General features: G+C 42.5%; 1 protein-coding gene across 2 annotated transcripts in view; it reads right to left on the reverse strand.

Annotated features, from left to right (window-relative positions):
• The window catches only part of EXOC4 (exocyst complex component 4), a 619,611-nt gene that overhangs the window by 70,272 nt on the left and 526,495 nt on the right, over positions 1–22,844 (reverse strand). For both annotated transcript variants that reach the window (XM_050936809.1, XM_050936810.1), the window contains exons 13-14: positions 19,491–19,646; positions 4,617–4,795 (exon numbers count right to left, since the gene is read on the reverse strand). In XM_050936809.1, coding sequence (XP_050792766.1) covers positions 4,617–4,795; positions 19,491–19,646 — 335 coding nt within the window. The remainder of the gene's footprint in view (positions 1–4,616; positions 4,796–19,490; positions 19,647–22,844) is intronic.

Genomic DNA, 22,844 nt, shown 5'->3' on the forward strand with positions numbered 1-22,844 from the left:
GTTTCCCCCAAACCTCCCAACTCTGATCAGACACAGGAGGAGTTGATCCAGACTGTGGGGATGATCACTGAGGTGAGCAAATCTGCCAATAAGCGCAGGACCTACCAAGGTAGAGGAGGAACTTTGTCACACTGCCTTAGGTCAGCCAAAAAGGACTTGGAAGGGGCAGCAGATGCTATCTGTGTCCATGTCGCAGACAGGAGCATAAACAGGCTCCTCTGACCTTTCGGGTCCTGCATAGAGCAACACACTGCAACAGCAGTCTTCTCCACATAGGAAACTTACAAACATTAAGCAAATAATCCTCACAGCAATGCTAAGAGGGGGCTACATGCTGGTGACCCCGCTATACAGAGGAGGAAAATGCTCGCAAGGGTGGCATTTTCAAAAGCACCCGTGTGACCGAGAACATGTCCCATTGATTTTCAACAGGGTTTGTGCTTCTAAGTCACTTCGGCCCTTTTGGAAGATCCGTCCCCAAGTGGGAATTTCCTGGTCCAAAGCTGGAGAGTCAGTTCCCCGTCCCATGTCCCACTGCGGCCAAGCTTCCATTTTTTCATCATGCTTTTTACAGGTAACACTCAGGCCAAGCATGTTTGGCCCCAATCTGAAGGCTAGTCCAGAGAGGATAAGGGCCTACAATTGCTACCGCCTAGTGGAATTACTGCTGTAGCTCAAGTGACAGAGGCTCTTTAATAGAGCACCTATTCCAAAGTACAAAATAAGGCTGAAGATGGAGCTGTCAGAAACAGAAGATGACAATGACTATCACGCTGCCCTATAGCTCAAAGTCAGCCTGCTAAGAGAGAGGGGTAACCAGCGTTCTATAAACTCGGCACAGAAATGATGAAGAGGGCTCTACGCACAGATTATTTATTGCCCCATTCTCCTTTGTGCATGGTGGATAGCAGTATTTAGGTGCTATGGGGATGAGTTATCTAGAACAGAATAAATTGTGGCACAGGTAAGTTTTATGGCACTGGCGTTGTGTGAATCACTAAAACAGCCAGATCTGGGTAGTCATAATCCCTCAGGAGTTCAGTATCCAGTTGTTTCAAGCACTTTCAAAGTCAGCCCAGGATTTATTTATTTAGTCGCTTTTGTTTGTTTGTTCTCCTGTGCTGATGGAATGTAGGCAGATGCCTTGTCTCATTTCTCCTTTGCTCTTTATTTTTTGTATCCTTCCCCAAAAGAATTTCACCACCACACTCTTCATTGTAGCTTGGCAGATTTGTAAATACTTTTGACACATGTCGTCACCTCTGCTCCTTTTCTTCACTTTTTATTTCTCCTGTATAGATTGCACTTGGCTATGTTGACATTCCATTTATGAGTCTCATCCCACCAGGTTTCACTTCTGACCATTAGGTCAATAGACTCCATCGGTTAGTAACACTGCTTTCTTTTGTTTCATATACTCCTTGCATTTGGGTTCAGATGGTTTAGTGCATTAATATACATTTACTACAAAGCAAGATTTTATTTTAACTGTAAGGAGGACACTGCCAAGTAAAATATTATATTTTGTACATTTATGTTTATTCACCAAGGTGTGAAGCATCCTCTCTGAAGTGGGAATGTCATGATTGTATCCTTTTATGTTTGGGAAACATTGATTAAAAAAATCAAATCTGCATTTCAACTGGTACTGAAAGTAACTATGATGTTTTCATTTTAACAACTTCGACTCACAGCATATAGCTCCTTAAAAGGCCCAAAGAATGAATACAGCTCTGGGAATAATGGCTAGAAGTTAACTTTTGCTATAATTTTTTGTGGGACATGCAAAAATATTAGTCTTGTACACGTTTTCTTTGTAATAGCATGATAGATTTTTTTAACCCAGGTATTTAGCACCTGGAGGACAGATTAAAACAATTTTAAAATCAATCATAGTTGGGGCCTAAGGATTTTGGCATTGATCCTTTAAATGTTCACTGATCACACCACCTTAGTGATCCCAACAGATATCAACTAGATAAGTAGAATGAGGCTGTGGTCAAATGCTTGCAGAGCCTAAGCTGAGACTTTTAGATGAGATGTGAAATTAGGTCCTGACTGTTTGGGGTGGTTAAAGATCCCCTGGCACTTTCCCTAAAACTAAAGCTGAGATGTTTTCAATGACAGTTAAGTATTTGGATACCCAAAGCCATTAAAATGAATGAGAACTGGTTATCCATCTCCCTTCAGTGTTTTGACAATCTCAACCCAGACAACTACACCACTGCTACTTGCACCGGTGTGACTGAGCTACAAAAGTGCAGTGTGTCCACATCAGGCAACTTGTTTCAGGTTTCATTTCTGGTTACATTTCACTTGTGAAATTCCACTGTCTACTTACAATTTCCTTCTCTTCCTTTCCTGAACTGTGGTGCAGCGTTACAGTTAAACAGCTGCTTTGCTCCACCCTAGAGGAAGCTGTAAGTTGTCTTCTTTGCAATGGTGTTGATGCACAATGACTGTAAAGAACATTCGGATCTTGAGATGAGAGGGAACTAAAGTAATGCAAAGTCCTGTAACAAATAAGTGGCCACTTTGTAGTGGTCACTGTGTTGCACTCTACAGCCATTTGGAACATCAGAGCAAAAGTAAAGATTGAACTGATACCCTCCTCTCCAAAAGAACACAGACCCCTGCCATTTCAGTTAAAGGAGAATCTTCATTAGCCATTAGGAGCATAGGCTCTATGACATACACAAGACCAGTTTTAATACTGGTAAACATATGCACTCGCTAATTCATTGTAGTGTTATTTATTAAGAAATAAACCCTCCTTCCACAAGCGACCACAGTACAAAGGACTGATGCTGTAAAGTCTTTCTGCTATTCAAAGGCTTATTTAAAATGAGATGGTTAGGAAAGGTGCCAACTGAGTTAACAGATGTGCTGAATGTCCCTCAATCATGTAAGGAAAAAGACATGAGAGTCAGTACTTTTCTAGGTAATTATAGCATGCTTGGGAGAGCGTTATACTATGAGGCTGATAGCTCAATGACTTTAAATTTCCAGAAGTGTAATAATCACCCTGAGATGTACCATGCAGAGCATGTTATTGCTACTATGAAATGGCAGAGGGGACACTATTAGGTCAAAGATGCCATCCTCTACATAACGGTGAACATTACAGACACAGATCTGTCAGCATCAGTCGTGTCAGGGGGCTCAGTGATGTACAAACAACAGAAATATGACCAAGTTGCAAGTGTGGTATTATTCGTACCACATTTTTTAAATAGTGACTGTATTTTTAGTATAGCTGATTCATTCATTCAGAAAGAAGGAAACCATTGCTGAGATCAATTTGTATTTCCGCTGCACAATTGCTTTGGCCAAGAATCTCTGCAGACAATAACAATAATAATGCTAATAATCAGAGCCATCATAATCATTTGCCTAGCATTTTTCATTCCTAGATCTCCAAGTACCTCCCAGATGAGGGTACTATCATTATCCCCAGAGAACGGAGGTGCAGGGAAGTAGAATGATTTGCCAGAGGTTATGCTGCCAGAAATAGAAGCTAGATCTCTTGATTCCCAGTCCTCCACGCTATCCACTGGACCACAATGCATCTCAGTATGAGGGGGGGCCACCTCCAGCTCAGTAGCTTTATCATCTGCCAGTGTAACAATGCCACAGTAATAAGCCTTTTCAATATATAAACCAGGATGTCTCTAGTTAAAAGAGTATCTCTCAATCATTTTTCCTCCTAAGCAGGCTTTTCAGCCTCAGCTCAATACAGAGCAATTGCCCTGCCTCCTGTACTGTAAGCTGGGGAAGCTGAAATAGTTTGAACTGCTTTCCAATGTGGATCTTTCATAAAAATATGTTCTTTTAATACATTTGTTTTAATCTTTCCCCCATATTTCATGCTTTGGAATAACCAAAAGAAACAAGAGGTAATGAAGGCATTTGGGCAAGTGAAAAGACAGCATTCTCTTCCCATTATATTGTATGTCATGCATCGTACAGAAAATAAGTAAGTTTCTCTGTTTCTCTACTGGATACATATAAAATTGTTCTAAAATATCTAACTATCTAGCTATGCTTTATTTTATTCAAACATAAAAAGCGTCTTGATGGCCCAGTACTAATGTCTGACCCTATGTAACCTCATTGTATCCTGCCCAGCGTGCATAGGAGAAGGATGGGGGCAAGATGCCATCTTCACCTGTTGGTTCTGCATGCAAAGACTGCCCATGGCTTGTGCTCCCCATGGTGCTGGTGCCCCACTATTGTGAGGAGTGAGGTTGTGGGACTGCTCCCACACAGAGCTGGCACCGTGCAGCGGGAAGCACATCCTGTGCTCTGCTGCTTTGCCTTGTACTTTTCCTTGAGCCTTCAGAGGAACTGTGTTTGCCTAAGGCAATTGCCTCCAGTTCCACCACCCTAAAGATGCGTCTCCAAATGACCTATGCTGCAGGGCTGCTCCTTAAAAACAGCCTGGCCCTGTGTGAGTTGTAACCCAGCAGAACCTAAGTCTGCATGTGTATTTTAAAACCCCTTGGATCTAGCCTGTAAGAGGTTTTCCTCTCCAGTTTCATGGTACAGTTATTGGTAGGTTTTACCATCAACACCAATGTTTCCATACAATCAAGAGACCCACGACAGCTACTCACTCTGGGCTGTTGGAAGGTTGGAGAAGGCTGCCTTTGTGCGACCAGCTAACCATTCCAGGCTTTCATGCATATTGGCCAAGGCCTTCAGGTCACTGACATCACGCAGGATTTCCTGCTGCGGGATTAGTTTATCTCCCAGATTCCCAATGAGAACTTCTGACTCTTTGCCGAAGGCAGCCCTGAAATGCAAACATGAACCAGGCATGTTAATATATCACAGAGTCAACAAGAGTGGAGATGGGCAGGGACCGGTTCGGTCATTTAGAACCGGGTTTCTCAACTCATGGTTCAGGACCCAAAATTGAGTCACCAGAATGTTTCAAAGGGTTACATAGCAGCTCCTGAGGCTCTTGTCCCACAGGGCTGGCTGGGCTCATCTCCCTGCTCCAGGCACTGCAAGCTCTGGGGTCCCAGCGCCACTCAGGTTTGGCTCAGCTGTTAAGACAACAGGAATATGGATAGGTCAAATCTGAGCAAGCGGCACTTCAACCCCATAAGCCATGTCACAACTCCATTCATACAAATTTGGACCAGTCAGGATGGTGGGCCAGACCTGTGAGATGCTGCAGTCCCAGAGGTTTCAATGCCCAGGACAGAGAGCCAAGCCCAGCCAGCCCCACAGCACAAGAGCTACAGGAGCCACCACTGGGGGGTGAGTGCCAGGGAGGACCCAAACTCCCTCCCCAGGGGGCCATGACCCAACCGAAACCACTGCAGGGCCTCCACCCCCAGACTTTTTACTGGGTTGTGACAGCTCATAAACATGTACAAATGGGTTCTGAGCCCAAAAAGGTTGAGAACCACCAATGTAGGATGGTTCCTTACACTCAGTTCTTAAGAGCTGTGTCCAGTCTAGTTTTAAATGTCTCATGCGCTGGAGCTTCTACCAGCTTTGTGGACACTATCCATTTTGGGAGAAACAATTGTACTGCCCAATTCATCTCATTCTCATGGAGTTTTCTTTGATATTCTGCCTGAATTGCACTCTTTCTACTTCATCCCATTACTCACAGTTTCTTCTCCTAGCATCACTCTAAACAACTCCAGTCCCTCTTAGCAAATACACCTTTCAGATGCATGTATCTCTGTTTTCATGTCTTCCTGTAGTTGGCACTTAGACAAGTTACACATATTTAGTTAATTTAATCTTCCCTTGTAAGTCAGTCCCTTCAGCTTTTGAATCATTTTTCATACATACATCAAATGAAACATACCATGGAGCTTGATGGCTCAAAATAACAAGGAGGCAATAAATAGCTTTGAAAATTAGGCTCTGCATTATTTTACTAGCACAGATGTAGTATTTGGTGAAAAGTGACAAGACAAATGTGTTTACATAGCATATTGATTTCTACCTAAGCTCCAAAGAACTTCTTCCAGGGGTCATATGAACATAGACAATAAGAATAGCCATACTTGGTCAGACCAATGGTCCCTCTAGCCCAGGATCCTGTCTTCAGACAGTGGCCAGTGCCAGACGCTTCAGAGGGAATGAACAGAGCAAGGCAATTATTGAGTAATCCATCCCATCATCCAGCCCTAGCTCCTGGCAGTTGGAGTTTTAGGGCCACCCAGAGAACAGGGCTGCATCCCTGACCATCTTTGTCTAATAGCCATTGATAGATCTATCCTCCATGAACTTAGCTAATTCTTTTTTGAACCCAGTTATGCTTTTTGCCTTAGATACACAGGTTGTAGCCTATCAATGAATTCCACAGGTTGACTGTGCATTGTGTGAAGAAGTGCTTTCTTATGTTTGTTTTAAACCTGCTACCTATTACTTTCATTGCTCTTCAGGTTTCACTGTCCTTCGGGTTTGTGTCACAATCATCTCCTGCACTCTGTTTTAGCCCTCTGCCATGCTCTTCTCCATAGGGCTTGAGAGGACTAGCCCGGTAAAGTGCTAAACGCCAGATTCCAAAATAATCTTGCCAAATTTACCTGCATGTAAAACCAACACTAAGCACTTACACAGGTTGAGACACACAGACCAGAAGGGACCATTATGATCATCTAGTCTGACCCCCTGGATAACAAACCAGAGATTTTCACCCACTATTTTCTACATCTAAACTCAATAACTTGTGGATGAACTAAACTGTATCTGATTGAGACATCCAGCCTTGAGTTAAAGACTCCAGGTGATGGTGAATTTACAACAGGCCTTTGTAAGTTGTTCCGATCATTAGTTACCATCACTGTTAAAAATGTAATCTTACATCCACCTTGAATGTTGCCAACTTCAACTTTCAGCCACTAGATCTTACAATGAGAACTCATGCCACTGAGAATAATAGATGAATAGCTGTGGGAAAATAATTCCATCAGTGGTCTTTTAAACCATGCAAGCAGTCACACAGCCAGTACCTCAAACTAGATTTGTTTAAGTATAAATAAAAATAATAATAATATATGGAGATATACCTATCTCATAGAACTGGAAGGGACCCCAAAAGGCCATTGAGTCCAGCCCCCTGCCTTCATTAGCAGGACCAAGTACTGATTTTGCCTCAGATCTCTAAGTGGGCCCCCTCAAGGACTGAACTCATAACCCTGGGTTTAGCAGGCCAATGCTCAAACCACTGAGCTATCCTTCCCCCAAGGGAGTATCACTGCATTTATTTTTGTTTTATTAAATGACATAAATCTGAATGGGGTTTAAAATTTTAAACATTTAATTAAAATTTTTTTTAAACCCCTTCATTTTCAGGGATTTTGCTTGAGAATGTGAAGAAATATGTGCATGCTACATACCTCAAGGTGGTGCTGTGGAGCTGTTATCTCTGACAGCATGGTTCTGGGAGGAAGTAGCATCTGTGGGCTAATGCTGAAGATTTGGAGGTAAGGGGACACCTTTGACTTCAGCGGAAATACACGAGGGTTGAATTTGGCTCCTTTTTTCTCTACAGCATGTGACTGATTTTAATCAGGCTCACGGCTGTTTGGAATTGATTAAATCCCCCCCAGGCTCCTCCAATGGAAAGGCTGGGCATTGCTAATAGATTCCTGGAAGTTGCCATAATGCTACTTACATTTACCACACCAACTGTGCTCCCCAACCAACACACTTTCATGGCTGACAGAGAAAGAGATCCAACAAGACTGATCATAAGGGCAGACAGTTAAAAATTATGTTATATCATTGTCTCCATCTTGGGTATTTCTATGCTCCCCTTCCCTCCGTTACCCTAGCATCTGAGTACCTCCCAATCATGAATACGTTTATCCTCTCGACATCCCTGTGAGGCAGAGAATAGCTGCTTTGCAGATTGAGAACCAAGGCACAGAGAGACTAAATGATTTGCACAAAGTAACACAGGGTGTCTTGAGGCACAGTCGGGAAGAGAACCCACATCTCCTGAGTCCCAAGCTAGCACCCTAACTGTACTCTGTAGTGTACACTTAAGCAACTTGTCAAACAGCAAGGGAATATCTCATTTCAGCTCTGCCTTGGTTGCTAGTACAGATGTCCTTACAACGTCTTCTGGAGTGTGCCACATCTTAATAGTGGGTATGTCTCATGGACACCTTCTCCTTTCCCATGTGGACCATCATTTGCCCCACTTGCAGTGGCAGGAAGTTGAAGCTAGACAAATATTAAATGGTGAGAGAGATTAACCAACAATTTGTGAAGGATCGTGGTAGATTCTCCATCACTGAGAAATTTTAAATGAAGATTGGATGTTTTTTTAAAAGATCTGCTCTAGGAATTATTTTGGGGAAGTTCTATGGCCTGTGCTGTACAGGTGGTCAGACAAGATGATCACAGTGATCCAGGACCGGCGCTAGGGGTTTGAGACGGCAATTTCTCCGCCCCGCGTGATGGTCCCGTCCTGCCTGCGGACGGTCAGCTGCTCCCGCGGCTCCGTTGGAGCTGTCGCAGTCGTGTCTGCGGGAGGTCCACTGGAGCCGCGCGAGCAGCCGACCGTCCGCAGGCACCACTGCGGCAGCTCCACCAGAGCCGCCTGCCGCCCCCTCCGGCAAAATGCCGCCCACCAATAATTCTGGCGCCCTAGGCGATTGCCTAGGCCGCCTAAATGCAAGCACCAGCCCTGCAGTGATCCCTTCTGACAGGATCCATGAACCGAATAACATCCCTATGGAAACTACAACAATTTTTTTTATATGAAAAAGTATTAAGAGGAAACACAACCTATTTTTAGCTTCTTTTAACTTGGTTTAGCAGCTGGAAACAAGGAGCAGAGTTAGCACAATGTAACTATGCAGTTCTTCACAGATTGCAGTTTGAACAGTTGAATTATGAAACACTAGCTTGCCATTACCCAAAACAGTGATTACAACGTAATTTGTACTGAAAGGACTCTTAACTCTTTCCCAAAACACTTTCTACAACACAAAAGCAAAGAACAAAGTTTTATTGGCACTTGTTTGGGGTGACCTGCATAGCCATTACATGAATCATACAACCATCCCAAACTCAGGTCCATAAAATTTACATCCCACACTACTGCATATTTGTTATTTTTTACATGGGGTGGGAACAAATGTGTCTCTTTCAATGAAATTATGCTGCTAAATTACTATTGGCACGTATGGGAAACAGTCATTTATTCTAAGAGAACAACGGTTTAGTAGGAATTGATAGCTAAAGTACAGCACATATGTTCACTTGCTTTCTCAAATGTATCTATTTGGCAGCAGCAATCCAAGCTCACAATTCCATCATTACACACACACACACACACACACACACTGAAATCTGCAATGAAGATAACCTTCAACAAACAATACTGTCTTAGAAGACCACTTCAAAGTATCCCCAAGGATCCCCAGAGGGATTTGGGTTTTTTTTACCTTCAGTTAACACCCAGCTGTATGAAGCAACTTACTTTTGCTGGTCTTTTGGGTGGCTGCTTAGGGTAAGTTTCACAATACATATTAAATGCAGTCCTCTATAATTCCTCCCCCTTTACATTAATAGAATATTATGTTTGCCCAGCTAAGCACTTAAAAGGAAAGAAATGCTAAAGTTAAGACTGAACATGCAACCTTAACTCTGACCCTCCGTGTATATTATGATAGTGTCTTCAGATACGCCAATACATACTGTTTCTCAAACAATACATTTTCCTTCTGAAGTTTATATATAAACATATGTCTGAGATACCAGATGAGCATGAATTTGGGAAATGTATTGTCATATACATCACCAGGGGTCACAGTTAAGATAGCACATTTTGCATTAACTCGAATTTCCTTTACTGAGTGCCCAACTCAGCAGCCTTAATATTGCATTAGCAAAATTTTTGAATGTAATGCTTTTTTTGTTTTGTTTTTTTAAAAGGAAAGGATTTTATTCAAGTTTACAACAACAACAAAATACAATTTGTGGCAAATACTTAACATGAAAAATTCCAGCTCCAAAAGGTGAATATTGAGGAAAGCTAGAAACATGAAAAACAACAGGTTTGTAATGGAGTGTTTTGTGGAACGTTAACAATAGTGAATTCCTCACTGTATTGAGGGGTGCGTGTGCACATACACACACACACACGAGAGAGAGCAAGAGAATTATTACATATCAGCTACACAATGTGTAAAGAAAATCCAAGTGCATTTCTTCGGTATCCAGCTGTTCCTTCACTGGAGATTCTTCTTTATTCTTGTATTTGACATTAGCTCCAATAGCCTTGCTGTGTTTTTATCTTCTTGTTTCCCATAAGGATTTGTGTGTGGGTCAATAGTGTCTACTCTTAATCTCCTTTTTGCCAAAGAATGCAGGTCTGGTGTGATTAAGTCATCTAACAAAAACATCGCTTATGTAAGTATCATTCTGTTCCCCTCTGACGTGTCATCTCTATTTCTCTAATACTCTCTCTCTAATACCAGGATTGGCTTTAGATCTGTTCTATTTTATTGGCTACTCTGTAACGTGCATAGCATGTTCTTAGCATTGCACACATAGGGGCACACAGCTGAAGACAGTGCCCCACACCTAAAATGAATATCCAGCAGAAAGAATGGGTTCTCTCGCCTCTTCCGGAGAAGCAATGTCTATGTTTTTCAGGGGATGAGATGTTAATAAAATTAAATCACACATTGACTTAGACTGGAAGTATGTGATTTGATGGTGACATGAGGCTTCCCTCGCTCTTACTTTAATACTTGCACAGTGAAAGGAAAACAAGTGTGTTCAAAAATAAGGGCCAATGAAGGGCAGACGTGATAAACCAAGATCACCTTTGCTACGATAAGGCGTTGTGGCCATGCCAGAGCAGGGCTGAAAACCAGCCAAGTGTCCACATCAATACAAAACAGTGATGGAATGAGGCCTCCTATGTGCCCTTGGCAACAGCTTTACATTCACTTACTGTTACTCTCCCTTTTCATGGCCAAGAAATTAGCTTCCATTATTCCTTCAGCAAATGATGAATATGAATCAGTTCACTGGGAGAATGTGTCCAGGGAGCTGTGCAAACAAGAGGGGCCATTTGAGTGTCGCCCTCCCCTTTTCCCTCTCTAGCCCCCCAAGGGAAAAATTACAGAGGGGAGAGGAAAAAAAAAAAAAAACCTCTTGGGAAATTCCCTCAGGAGCAAATTTACCATTCTGACAAGGTCCCTTTTGTCATTTCCCACACTGTGCTTCACAGCAGCTCTTGAAGGGCTGGTTTTTCAGAGTGAGAGTCAGACGCTCGTAGCTGACAGGCAGCAGAGTGAATTCAAACTTCAGTTAATAGCACTGTGTGGAGCTTGTAGCCAGCGGTCCAGAATATCAGGGCCAGACAAGAGGTGAATGTATGTGCGGTGGCCCGTGGGAAGCATAATATAGAATAATAATACTTATCACTTAGGTAGCACCTCTGCAAATACTAATTATTCTTCACAACCCCTGTTGATAGATGGCGAAACTGTGGCACAAAGCGGTTAAGTGACTTGCCCAAGACCACACAGCACATAAGTGTCAGAGCACATGTAAGAGCACAAGAGTTTCTGGATCCCAGCTCTGAGTTAAACCAATGAGCCTGTGCTGCCTCAGAGTAAATATACATTTATAATTGCTATGCTTGCCAGCATCCCCGATACCACTCAATTCTTACAGCATATATGGTACACTAGTGAGAAAGAAGGGATTTCCTCTGAGTGTTGAAAAAGTTGCCTCATAGTTTCCTCAGCAAGCTAGTAAGAAGGAAGGCTGGGATTTCCCCACTGGCCAACTGTATAGGAAATGGCCTAAAATCACACAGCAAGTGCAGAATAGAACTTTGATTTCCTGACGTATAGCTCTGTGCTATAGCCACAAAGTCAACCTTCTAGCTTAGCCCTGGCTGAGACTTGGAGACTACATTTAAAAGCTTTATACAAAAGTTACCAAGGCAAACGCCTTTCACTTTAATTGAAAGAAACAAACCAAAAATCCTACAAAAATATTGTTCTTGATCATCAAAAAGAATTTAGAAAAATGGTCCTGGCTTCACTTCAGTTGTCTTCTCTGTTCCAAACGTGGTCTGAGGATCATCAAGACATTGTCCAAGCACCAAAACAAAGACCAGCAACAGTGGGTGTTTTCTGCCAAAGGAACACTCTAACATGACTCTGCAACAAGACCAATAAAAGCAAATTCAATAACTTTTTACAGAATTTGTGGTCTTGTTTGTTGCAAAGTAGTCACAAAGATTCAACTTGTGAGGACATTTCTCTGGATTTCCACACGGCAATACAGCTGAGAAAAATCAACAAAGCTATGCTGCTTTACACCATGCGGATCTAGCCCTCTAGAACACTGACCTAAATTGGAGGATCACTGAGATCTGAAACAAATATCTCACTTGATCCCAGGGATCTGTAAGAGAGAAGAGCAAGATCAGCACTGGACAGCTGCACATCTAATGGTTCACAGGACCATAAGACAGTGGATCACTAATTTATTCTTAAAATAATAAAATAAGAAGGATAATGCATCACATGATGTTCTTTGTTCTTTTCCTGGACCAGTCTAGTTCAGTTTCAATTATGTTGCCTAATGTACCATTGTGTATCAGCAAATGTCTTGTAGTATGCTGTGTAACAGTAACAAGGCTTATCAGAGCCCCAGGACTGTTGCTAAGTTCATTTCAATGGAGGATGCATCTTGCCGGAGTAACGAATCTGAAAGTGGGTGTTAAATTTCCACACGCCACAGCCATTTCTCTGAGGGTTGAATCAGGAGTCTATGTCATCCACAGAAAGAGGAAAGAAAAAGACACTTCTCTGCAATCACAGAACAAGTGCAGCACAAACAAACTGTTGCACCTCTGTGCGTCAAATGGAAGGACTGTCCCCTGATGTTGAAGAGGAGCTCGGTCTTCCAGGGCCCATTTAGTTCTAGGCCTCACTGCTGAGATTCCCAAAAAGGGGATTTTTCTGATGTAGATGTTTTCCACAGGGATTGGACAGAAATCCACAAACTAATTTCACATAGGCCACTCAACAGCAATCAGATGGTGACAACTTGCAGCCATGCTAGACCTAGGCTGCATACTGCCTACCAAGCAGGAGTACCTCAGCCTGAGCTCAGGCAAGGTGGGTGAGGTAATATCATTTATTGGACCAGCTTCTGTTGGTGAGAGAGACAAGCTTTCGAGCTTACACAGCTCTTCATGTCTGGGATCAGTAAGTGAGTCTAACTGGCGTGAGGAAAGAACCCTAACCCACCCCGAAGTCAGATTCCTAGATTTGTCCTGATTCCACACTGCGTAATCACAAAGGTCACACTTCAGCATCACCAAAAAGGCCCCTCAATGCCAATTTTCATACAGTTGCTTCAGGCACACAGGAACTGTCATTAATCCATTTAGTCTGCCATCCTACCTCCCGCTGCACCACAACAGATGGTTGTGTCAGAAAGTCACTTGATTTCTGAAATTCTGGTTCAGGACTGGTCCAGCTAAATCTGGCATTCTGCCCCTGGCATGGGCCTGATACTTCAGAAGAAGGAAACATCAATAACTAAACATTGCCAAGTGTACATGTCGCATATGGATGAGAGGAGGAAAAAGGAGAAGAGGTTTCTTCCTTGACCTTTTGCTGGCAATCAGCTGGCATGAGGTTTGAGTATCTTCATCGTTAACTCAGCTTGCACTGGTACAGGTATTAACCACTACTCTTCGAGATCCACCTCTGCCACAACTCTTAAGAAATCAGTCAATTTAAGGACTGTTAGCATTTTAAACATCTATAGTAATCACAAATTGCAGACGTATGTTTGTATAGAAATATTATAGTGGAGCAAGAGCTCTGTTCTAATTAAGATTGAGAGTTTAAAAGTCTCCTATTCTAAGTGCTCTAAAAGCCACACAATAGCTCAGATTCTCTTGAAATTTGCTCTGCCTCATGGGGCTGTGGAGTAGGGCTAGTGGTCCAAATGTGGGGTCTCTTGAGCAAGACCTTTCTGAGACACTGCTTCTCCAATACATGTTTACAAAAATCACGTGTGTTCTAATTTTTTTGTTTTGCACACATCTGGGCTCAAACTATGGCTCTAATCATCCGCAAACTGATCTCAGCCACTTGGGATTTATCTCAGGTACATGACATCCCTTGCCCCTTTGGGGTATGTGTGTGTGTTTGTGTTATACTGAATACGTTATTCAGGGTTAATTAGGAACTCCGGAGCATCAGTAGTTCAAGCCAAAAAGAATGAAATGCTCATATGCAGCAAGACTAGGACTCTGCTGAGCGTGAAAGGATTTGCAGACTCTTACGGTAACTGGGTGGCTCGAGTTGACAGCTGTGGCTATGTGAGCCCCCAGCATTGGTGGTTTTTAGAGGATGTGTGCGGTAAATGTTCCTTGCTCTCTGCCTGCATTCTGCAGGGACTCCTGTGGAAGGTTTTTACCAGAGACAGAAATGTCCAGTTTAAAAATGATATTTTGAAGTGCCCTAGAAAACCACAGGCAGACGCAGATTTTACTTTAGAAGTAGAGTCCAGGAAATTAGCATTAATTAAATACGAAGATGAAATACTCCAATAAGCACTCTGGATCTCCACTCTCCTACCCCCTCCTGCCTTCAGCTTGTGAGTACATATCTCACAATCCCACTGGCTCCCCACCTCCCATTGCCCATCCAAGCTTATCAGGGACATGGGGTGGCAAGGAGGAGGATAGAGCTGGTGTGAGTGTAGGGGGCTCAGAGCAGTGGGAGCATGTGGGAGGTCAGAGCAATGGGTGTGATGGAGGGAATGCTGGAGCAGTGTAGGAGCAGCGGTAGCGTAACATCTTTGGGACCAGTAAAACCACACTGGGCACAATGGGGAATGTGTGTGGGGTGTCGAAGCAGTACAATGAAGGGTGGTGTAGAAAGGAGAGGGTCAGAGATGCAGAGTGAGGGTTGCTGGGGGCTTCAGCTCTGTGCCCCCAAATTCCGCCTGCTCCAGGTCTGTCTCCCCATCTGAAAAATGCCCCTACTTACTCCATGCTAGTCTCTGGACTGTTCCTGCATCTTTTCCCCACCTCCTCAACCTGCAGGTCCCATTCTAACACCCACCTCTCTATAAGGAGGAAGCTGAGGAGGGAGAACTGGGCTGTGGTGGACAAGCAGAGAGACAGGAGATGATACAGGGGAAGTGAAGCGACTAACATGCAGCCTGTGCATTCTGTTGGCTGGATAATCACTGCCAAGGAGGCAGAGGCTGTGGAGGGGGAGAGCTGGGCTGTGGTATATGGGGATGCAGAGAAATACTTGAAAGAACAACCAAATTCCCAAACTCTTTGTTAATACGGAGTTCGCTTGGTGGTACCTTGTGCCCTTTTGGAACATTGTGTTCAGCTAACCTTAAACCTCTGAAAACCATAATATACAGAGTTATGGTTCATGCCATCCCCGCAATGCATCCTTAGCACTGCCCTTTATGAGAGATGCTCCAGTAACACCCCCAGCCCCCTGCAAGCATTCTGTTCTTACAGATGCTGGAAGTTGGGTGCATGGGCCCTGTAGGACAGATTCCCCCAAAGTATAGATGCAGTTTATTCAGACAGAAACGATACATAGAGCGATCAGATGGGTTCATAAAAGATCAGATTCTCCCTTACTCACATTGAGTAGCACCTTATTCAGTGAGTAGCCGTAGTGAAATGAAAAGGGCAACTTGGGAAGTAAGGCACTACTTGGCCAGAGTAAGAACGGCAGAGTCTGGCACTATAAATTTAGTACAAAGCTATAAATCAGAACCCAGTACAATTAACCGTCACAATAAGAAGGACCAGATTCTCAGCTGGTGGAAATCGGCATAGCACCACAGACTTCAGTCTGAAAATCTGGTCGAAAGTTAGGAGTTCCGACACCAGAACAAGACCATATTGGGAGGAGTTCTAGTCACCCAATTATCCTTATTGTACCAGCAGATCTGTTACTTGAGATCTGCAGCCAAATACATTCTGCTCTATCACCATCTCCATCCTGGAGAGCTCCTCAAACACAGCTCAGCTTGAGGTCTGCAGCGAAATGATTTTCATCCTGTGATCTCCCAGGATGCTGGGATGAGCAACACGGGTGCTGCTTTCTTTTTCACAGCTCTCCTCATACGCGTTGCCTCTTTAATGTAGTGCCCTTGTCACCTCTTGTGCTACAGAGCAGCTGCAACACAGAAGACCAGGGGTTTTGCTGTGATTTGCCAGTGGTCAGATCTAACATTCTTTTCTATTCTTTCCATTCAGAGTTAAGCCTGGAAATAATACATTTTTGGTTTTTATCTCTAACATGCCTGATTCAGTAATGAACCAAATGCTAACCTTTATACAGCAAGAAGGGCACTTTATTTCACATCCAGCCAAGTGCCAAATAGCCTTCCCAGCTTCAAAAACTAATTATATCAGGAGAGGCATGACTGTTCTTTCCTTCCTGTCCTTGCCAAGTTCCAACCTACTATAATATGCTCAATCAGGTCTCTTCTGTCTATCCAACCACACAAGAATATTAATGGGGAGATTCACCCACTCCCTACCCTGACTTTTGACATCTAATCACAACAGAGACAGTGGCAGGTTAAAGACAACAGAATCAATCACTGTTAACAGAGATATGCATGAGGTTTTTGTAACGACACTATTTTGATTCTTCACTCTAATTAAGCTAATGAGTCACAGGAAACCTAAGGAAAAGAAAAAAATTAACGGTACTCCCCCCCACAATCCTCCAAAGACTTGTGTCAGAACATAACTGAATTAATATACTTAAAGGGATATTGTCAAATAGTTTAAGTACAACTGTGGCAAGGCGTTGCTCCCTCTCTAGACTGGGTGCCTGGCACTGCCTTGCCTCGGTTTCTTTCCTTTCGATCAAAATGCTACACAGCAGGGATGGGGGGTGGAAGGTGTTTCAAATCAGATCTCTGGGATCTGATTCATTAGCAAAACATTCACCTCCACACAAGTCTTTCTCCAGGCTCAATAGTCCATTCAGCCCTCTCCTCAGTGCTCGCTCCCTTACTGCGCTAACACAGTCCTAACATCCCATGGAGAGTTTCACAGGAGAAACTCTTCCCACCACACTCCTTCGGCTCTGCTGTCTTCCCACTGCTGCCCTCCTAGACAGAGTGAGAGAGAGACACCTCCTTCCTCCCCGCTGACTCTGCCCCCCCTTAGTACTACTGCCCTTGGTGCACTCCAGCTGTGGCCTTTCCTAGGCGTAACTCTTTCCCTGCTAGCTCAGGAGGAAGGTCTGTGCACCTTGTTATACCAATGTATGAAGACGGTGAAATAGCAAGGTGACATGTACCTTTAAAATACCTTGGATGATTAGATAACAGACAATTGGATCTAGCAGGCTCACGAGTCAGTGAGAATTAACCTCCACCTGAATTTCTGTGGGACCCATAAAAACAATGTATTGTTTCCCCCAGGCTCTGCAGCAACAGTTAGACAGTGAATGTTATTCCCAGAGTTGCTCTCATATATCGATGATACCAAGGTGTAAACAATGACAGAAGCAAAAACAAAAAAAAAACAAAAAACCCAAACCCATTAACTTGAGCTCTCAGAGTAATGGTGATAGAAATTAGCAAAATGGGAAAAATACGACAAAACCTGGAGAAAGAAATAAATGCTATTTTCCAGCTTCCAGGAGAAATTAGTCATTGAATAGCTTCCTAAGGAAAGTTTATACGTCACATTGCTTATGAAGAAATTTCAATTAACGGATAGAAAAATTAAAAGATAAGAAAAAAGAACTGACATTAAGGTTGAAATCTTGGGGGCACCACTGAAGCTGATGAAAATTTTTCTACTCATTTCAATGTGGTCAGGATTTTATCCTCAGACTAACTTTGATCAGTATGATCCAGCATTAGCCATGAGAAAACCAAATAGTGGAAAGAAAGGAAAGATGTTAAGACCACTTTAAGTCTAGCTGTAGGAAAGGAGGAATAATTCATGAAGGCTAAAACCACAAGAATTGCAAGTTTACTTCACAAGCAAAACATGTTTTTCTCTCCCAGACTCCCAAATATCAAACAGGATTTTTAAAATATACTGAGACCAGTGCAGCATGGGCAAACAGTTCCTCAACTACCCATGATTTACGTTGTTAATCATTCCTTTCTCTAAACTGCATCATCTTTATTTTATCATTCTTGCATTCACTGAATAAGTAAAAAGATAATTTGAGTGAATTAGATTAATTTTAAACAGCTTCCCTTGCTCTTACAATATTATAGCTAAATGCCAATCAAAGAAACGATGAATAGTGATGGGAAAGCACGGGCTTGTGGCTAACCAGAAATGTGAAGATGACTAGCTTCTTCAGCATAAACCAATGATTCATAGACATTGCCTGTTGTTCACTGTGAAGCATATCTGACCATTTGTCTTTTAAATAGTTTGGAACGTTACATGTTTTGGTTCACGTTAATATGGAAGATAAAAACCACCCTGATGTTTGGGTTTAAGTGATCTTCCAAAGATTCCCATTGAGGTTTGCTAGTAGCTGAGAGGAGTCTTAGGATATGCTGACATTAACATTGGAGGTGTGATTGCAACCCAGGTAGTGTGGCTGAAAATAGTGGAGAAGACACTGTGGCATGGAACCAGAAGCAGGCTAGCAACGTGAGTGAATACACAGGGTTATGGGCAGGCATGCAAACCTGTACTGCCGTGCCTTCACTGCTATTTTAGCTAGACTGAAGCTAGTGCGGCTGTGCCTACCGAAGCTGCAACCACACCTTTGATTGCAGGTAGACAAAACCATCCACATTCCATTCTGTAATGGACTGGCCCTCATTGCAGCCCCACCCCCACTTGTTCTCAGCTTTCCTTTTCAGTGACCCCCGATGTCCGGTGACCACCATCGCCCCTTTCATTTCCCATGAACCCAAAGCTCCCTTTGTGCCAGTTCCTGTCATGGTTCAAAGGACTCCCAGCAGAGGTAGAATTCCACTCCTTTTCTTTTCCTTCCCCCTGGCTCTCGGGAGTGGAAGATCTCCACTTCCTCCTCTCTCCATCCTGGCTGTTAGGAAAGGGATAACTAAGGGCAGGTTTCTCTGCCCACCTATAGCAAGCAGAGCACATGTCGATGGAGCTCAGCAACATACCAAGAAGTATGAAATTTCTGCTGGTGACCTCCTTCAAGACTGCAGTCCACAGACTAGGAATCATTACCAAGTATTAGGCAGTTGCATAAGGGTTCTTTGTACTGTTACACCGCAGTTCAGCAAACCACTTTAAACTCATGCTTAAGTCTCATGGAATTAAATGGCACTTAAGTCCATGCTTAAATGCTTTGCTGAATAAGGATGGACTTAAGCACATGCGTATATAGTTTATGTTCTGAGGTCATAAACACTAGCCAAACTTAAAAAAGAAAGAGGTAATTTGTATAACTATAACCCATTGTTACCGTAGTGTCAAAGCGCATTAGAACATCAATTAAAAAACACGTTACCTTATAAAGTCTTCCTCTTCTTCTCTCTTTGGTCTGAGTTGCTTGGGCTGTGCCATGTTGATCCAGTTGGGCAGAGACTTCAAGAGCCTGGTGATGTCGTCATCTTTTGCCCAGGATGCACTGATAACCAGCTTTTCATCTGACTGAGCAATGCCCCTAAGTGAAACCAACAATGGTCACGTTAGGAAAAGGGCAAGTCTTAATTGTTGTGTGGGTAATGGCTTCACAGATATTTAATACTCTCTCCTTTACATTATAAAAATGTACAATACTAATGAATAGCTCCAGGAGGTCAACAAAGAGTGCAACTCTCCATTTATCCACAGGACAGAAGCTGTACAGGCAGCTGCAGTGCAAGATTCTCCACATTGCCCCTGCCAATGCACTTCTATTACGTTATTTGAAGGGACAATAGAGGTCAGATCCTCAGATTCCTTGAAGTCAATAGTGCTACACTGATTTACGCCACATGAAGAGCTCATCCAGAGCTAAGAGAATAGCTGATTTTTTTGTTTTGGTGGCTGAACTGAAAAATCCCACCAAATTCAGTTAGTTTTGAACCCAAATGGATTTTTCTTCTTACCAAAAGAAAAACAAATATAAAAAACTGTTTTTGGTTGAACAAAATGTTTCAGTCAACACAAAATGAATTTTTTTCACTTTTTTGTTTTGATATGGGTTTTGCACTCTTTTCTGGTTTCCTTAAAATAAACATAGTTACATTTAAAAACGGTTTCAAAACGAAAAGCTGAAAGAGGTCTTTTGAAAATGTTGAAACAAACATTTTGACTTTTTAAAAAAATCCTTTATTTGGCTGAAACTATTCACTGAATTTGACCCCAAACTGCATTTTCAGCAAATTTACTATTCAACCAATTTTTTTTGCTCATCTCTAATCTTGTCTAATACAGGTAGAGGGTAGTTTAGTCTCCATGACTCATTTGCTGTTTGGAATTTCTGCTGAGATTGCTAACTAGTGCCAACTGTGCCATGACCTCATGCCATATGGGTAATCTGTCAAGTAAGGACTGGGTGAAAACCATCAACTTATTCCATACTAGTTGTCCAATGGTAGTAACTTTGGAAGTATATCTGAAGCAGTGGCTAGAAGATTACTGGATCTTTATATATATAAAATATGGAAATACCTATCTCACAGAGCTGCAAGGGACCTTGAAAGGTCATCAAGTCCAGTCCCCTGCCTTCACTAGCAGGACCAACTACTGTCCCTGATGCTTTTTTTTTTTGGTCTGGTCTTTTTTGTGCCCCAAATGGCCCCCTCAAGGATTGAACTCATGACTCTGGGCTTAGCAGGCCAATGCTGAAACCACTGAGCTAGCTATCCATCCCTCCCTGCCTCACCCCTTGTACCCTACTCCCAATTGTTTGAGGCATCTAATATGAGATACATCAGGTAAACAGTTTGTGTAAACCTGAATCAAAGATTATACTGCATTCCAGTTACAAAGACGTTCCTGTTTAACATTTTTGGCAGTATAACAAATGTCTATGCTCTTGAAAACCATGCTGGTAATTCCAGGTGACAGAAGGGACATTTCCTATAACGGTGATGATTAGCCTCTCTTTTCCCAGCTGAAATTACGCAGGGATGAATAGCAGCATATGACCTAGCACATGGAATCTCCTCAACTGTTCTCCACTGACCACCAGTGCCTTAGTGGAGGAAATTAGGAACCTTAATTCTTGTGAAGTGGTCACTAGTTAGAAAGGAGCTGAGAAACACTGCTCTAGTGGTTAAAGGAGGGGCGCGCGAATCAGAGTTCACAAGCTCATGAGCTGTGTTCCAGCTCCATCACTGACTTTCTGTGTGACCTTAAGCATGTCCCCAAAGCTTTTGGTGCTTCTGTTTGTCCATCTATGAAGTCTGTGCATGGTGAGCAGCAGGGTTGTGGATGTGGAGGCTACATGCAGGTCCCAGTAAGGTTAACAGCAAGATAGTGTGTGTGGCAGTCAAGCCCCTTGTGAACTCACTCTTACTCTGAATAGCATGGGGTAGGTAGAAAATGGACAAGGTATGAGAAGAAAGGAAACATCTCAAGAGACATGGGTTTACGCATGATCCTCCTCCTAACTGAGATGTTGAGCTACAGATTAAAGCTGAGTCAAGTTCCCCTCAGCTCCCAGCACAACTCATCACTCTTTCCTTTGTGATAATACAATATTCCACACTGCACTGGGCCTAAGTGGGAATACCACTACCTACCCGAAGGGTAGTAAGAACCTAATTGATTAATGGTTGTAAAATGTTTTGAGACTCTTAAGATGGAAGGTGCTGAAGACGTATACCTGTTCTGATCCTTATTTCCAGTTAGTGCAATGGAAACCCTAAGGATATTTGCCCCAAACCTGCCAACGGCTGGTATGGCCTTGACATAAAACCCACCTTCTCTAACACCAACTTAAAACACTTCTGTCATTAGCCAAGTGTTAGTGACTAACTGGTGATTTTTGAGAGGCTTTATGGTGTGTGGAAAAGCCACCTTTATTTTAAATATATTGAAGGTATGTTATGGTAAAGGAATGGGGGTAAAAGGAATTAAATTCACCCACTGTCTATGAGCTGCTAAAAGGAATATAGTGAAAATGGCAATGAAGTATCATGAGACAACACAAATTTACTTCTAAACGGGATAGATTACCTTCTCTCGCCACGAACACTCATCAACTGATGGTACCTTTCAAGCAACACCAAGAAGGCAACCCTAAATTCTCAAATACACACCATTTGCGAAAGTGAATCACTTTCTGCTTGTCACATATACTTGCAGATGAGCTTCACTTTTCTATCCTAATATTTCATGTTTAATCTGCCACCGACAAAATGAAGCTCTTTTGTTTTCAGCAGCACAAGAGCTCAATGTCTGAATATCAGTTTTGCCTTCTACTGCTATTTGGAACTTGGCCCTTTTTCACTGGTAAAAACGGAATCTAACTAAAACCTTATGTAAAAAACACTCTACAAACAACCCAACAACAAAGCAAAAATGCAGGTAAAAGTTGTCTTGAACAAAAATGCTGCACCATTGTATAAACAGTCAGAAATGAATGTTTCCTATTAATTTATTATTAAATTATTATTATTAGACATTTGAGATAGAAAATGCAAAAGAGGTCATTTCCATCCATTTCCCCTGCTAATGCAGGATGACTGTTCCCTATACTATATTCGCTACTGCTTTGTTCAATCAAAATTTAAATGACTGAAGCAATGGAACTACTACTACTTACTTGAAAGTTTATTTCACAGTCGAACAAATCTAACTCTGGGGGGAAAAAATCCTGATACAGTGTCTACGTTTTTCTCAGCTGAATTTTATTCCATTACTCCCAGTT

This window comes from Gopherus flavomarginatus, chromosome 1 (genome assembly GCF_025201925.1).
Source record: "Gopherus flavomarginatus isolate rGopFla2 chromosome 1, rGopFla2.mat.asm, whole genome shotgun sequence".
In the NCBI taxonomy this organism is placed as follows: Eukaryota; Metazoa; Chordata; order Testudines; family Testudinidae; genus Gopherus; species Gopherus flavomarginatus.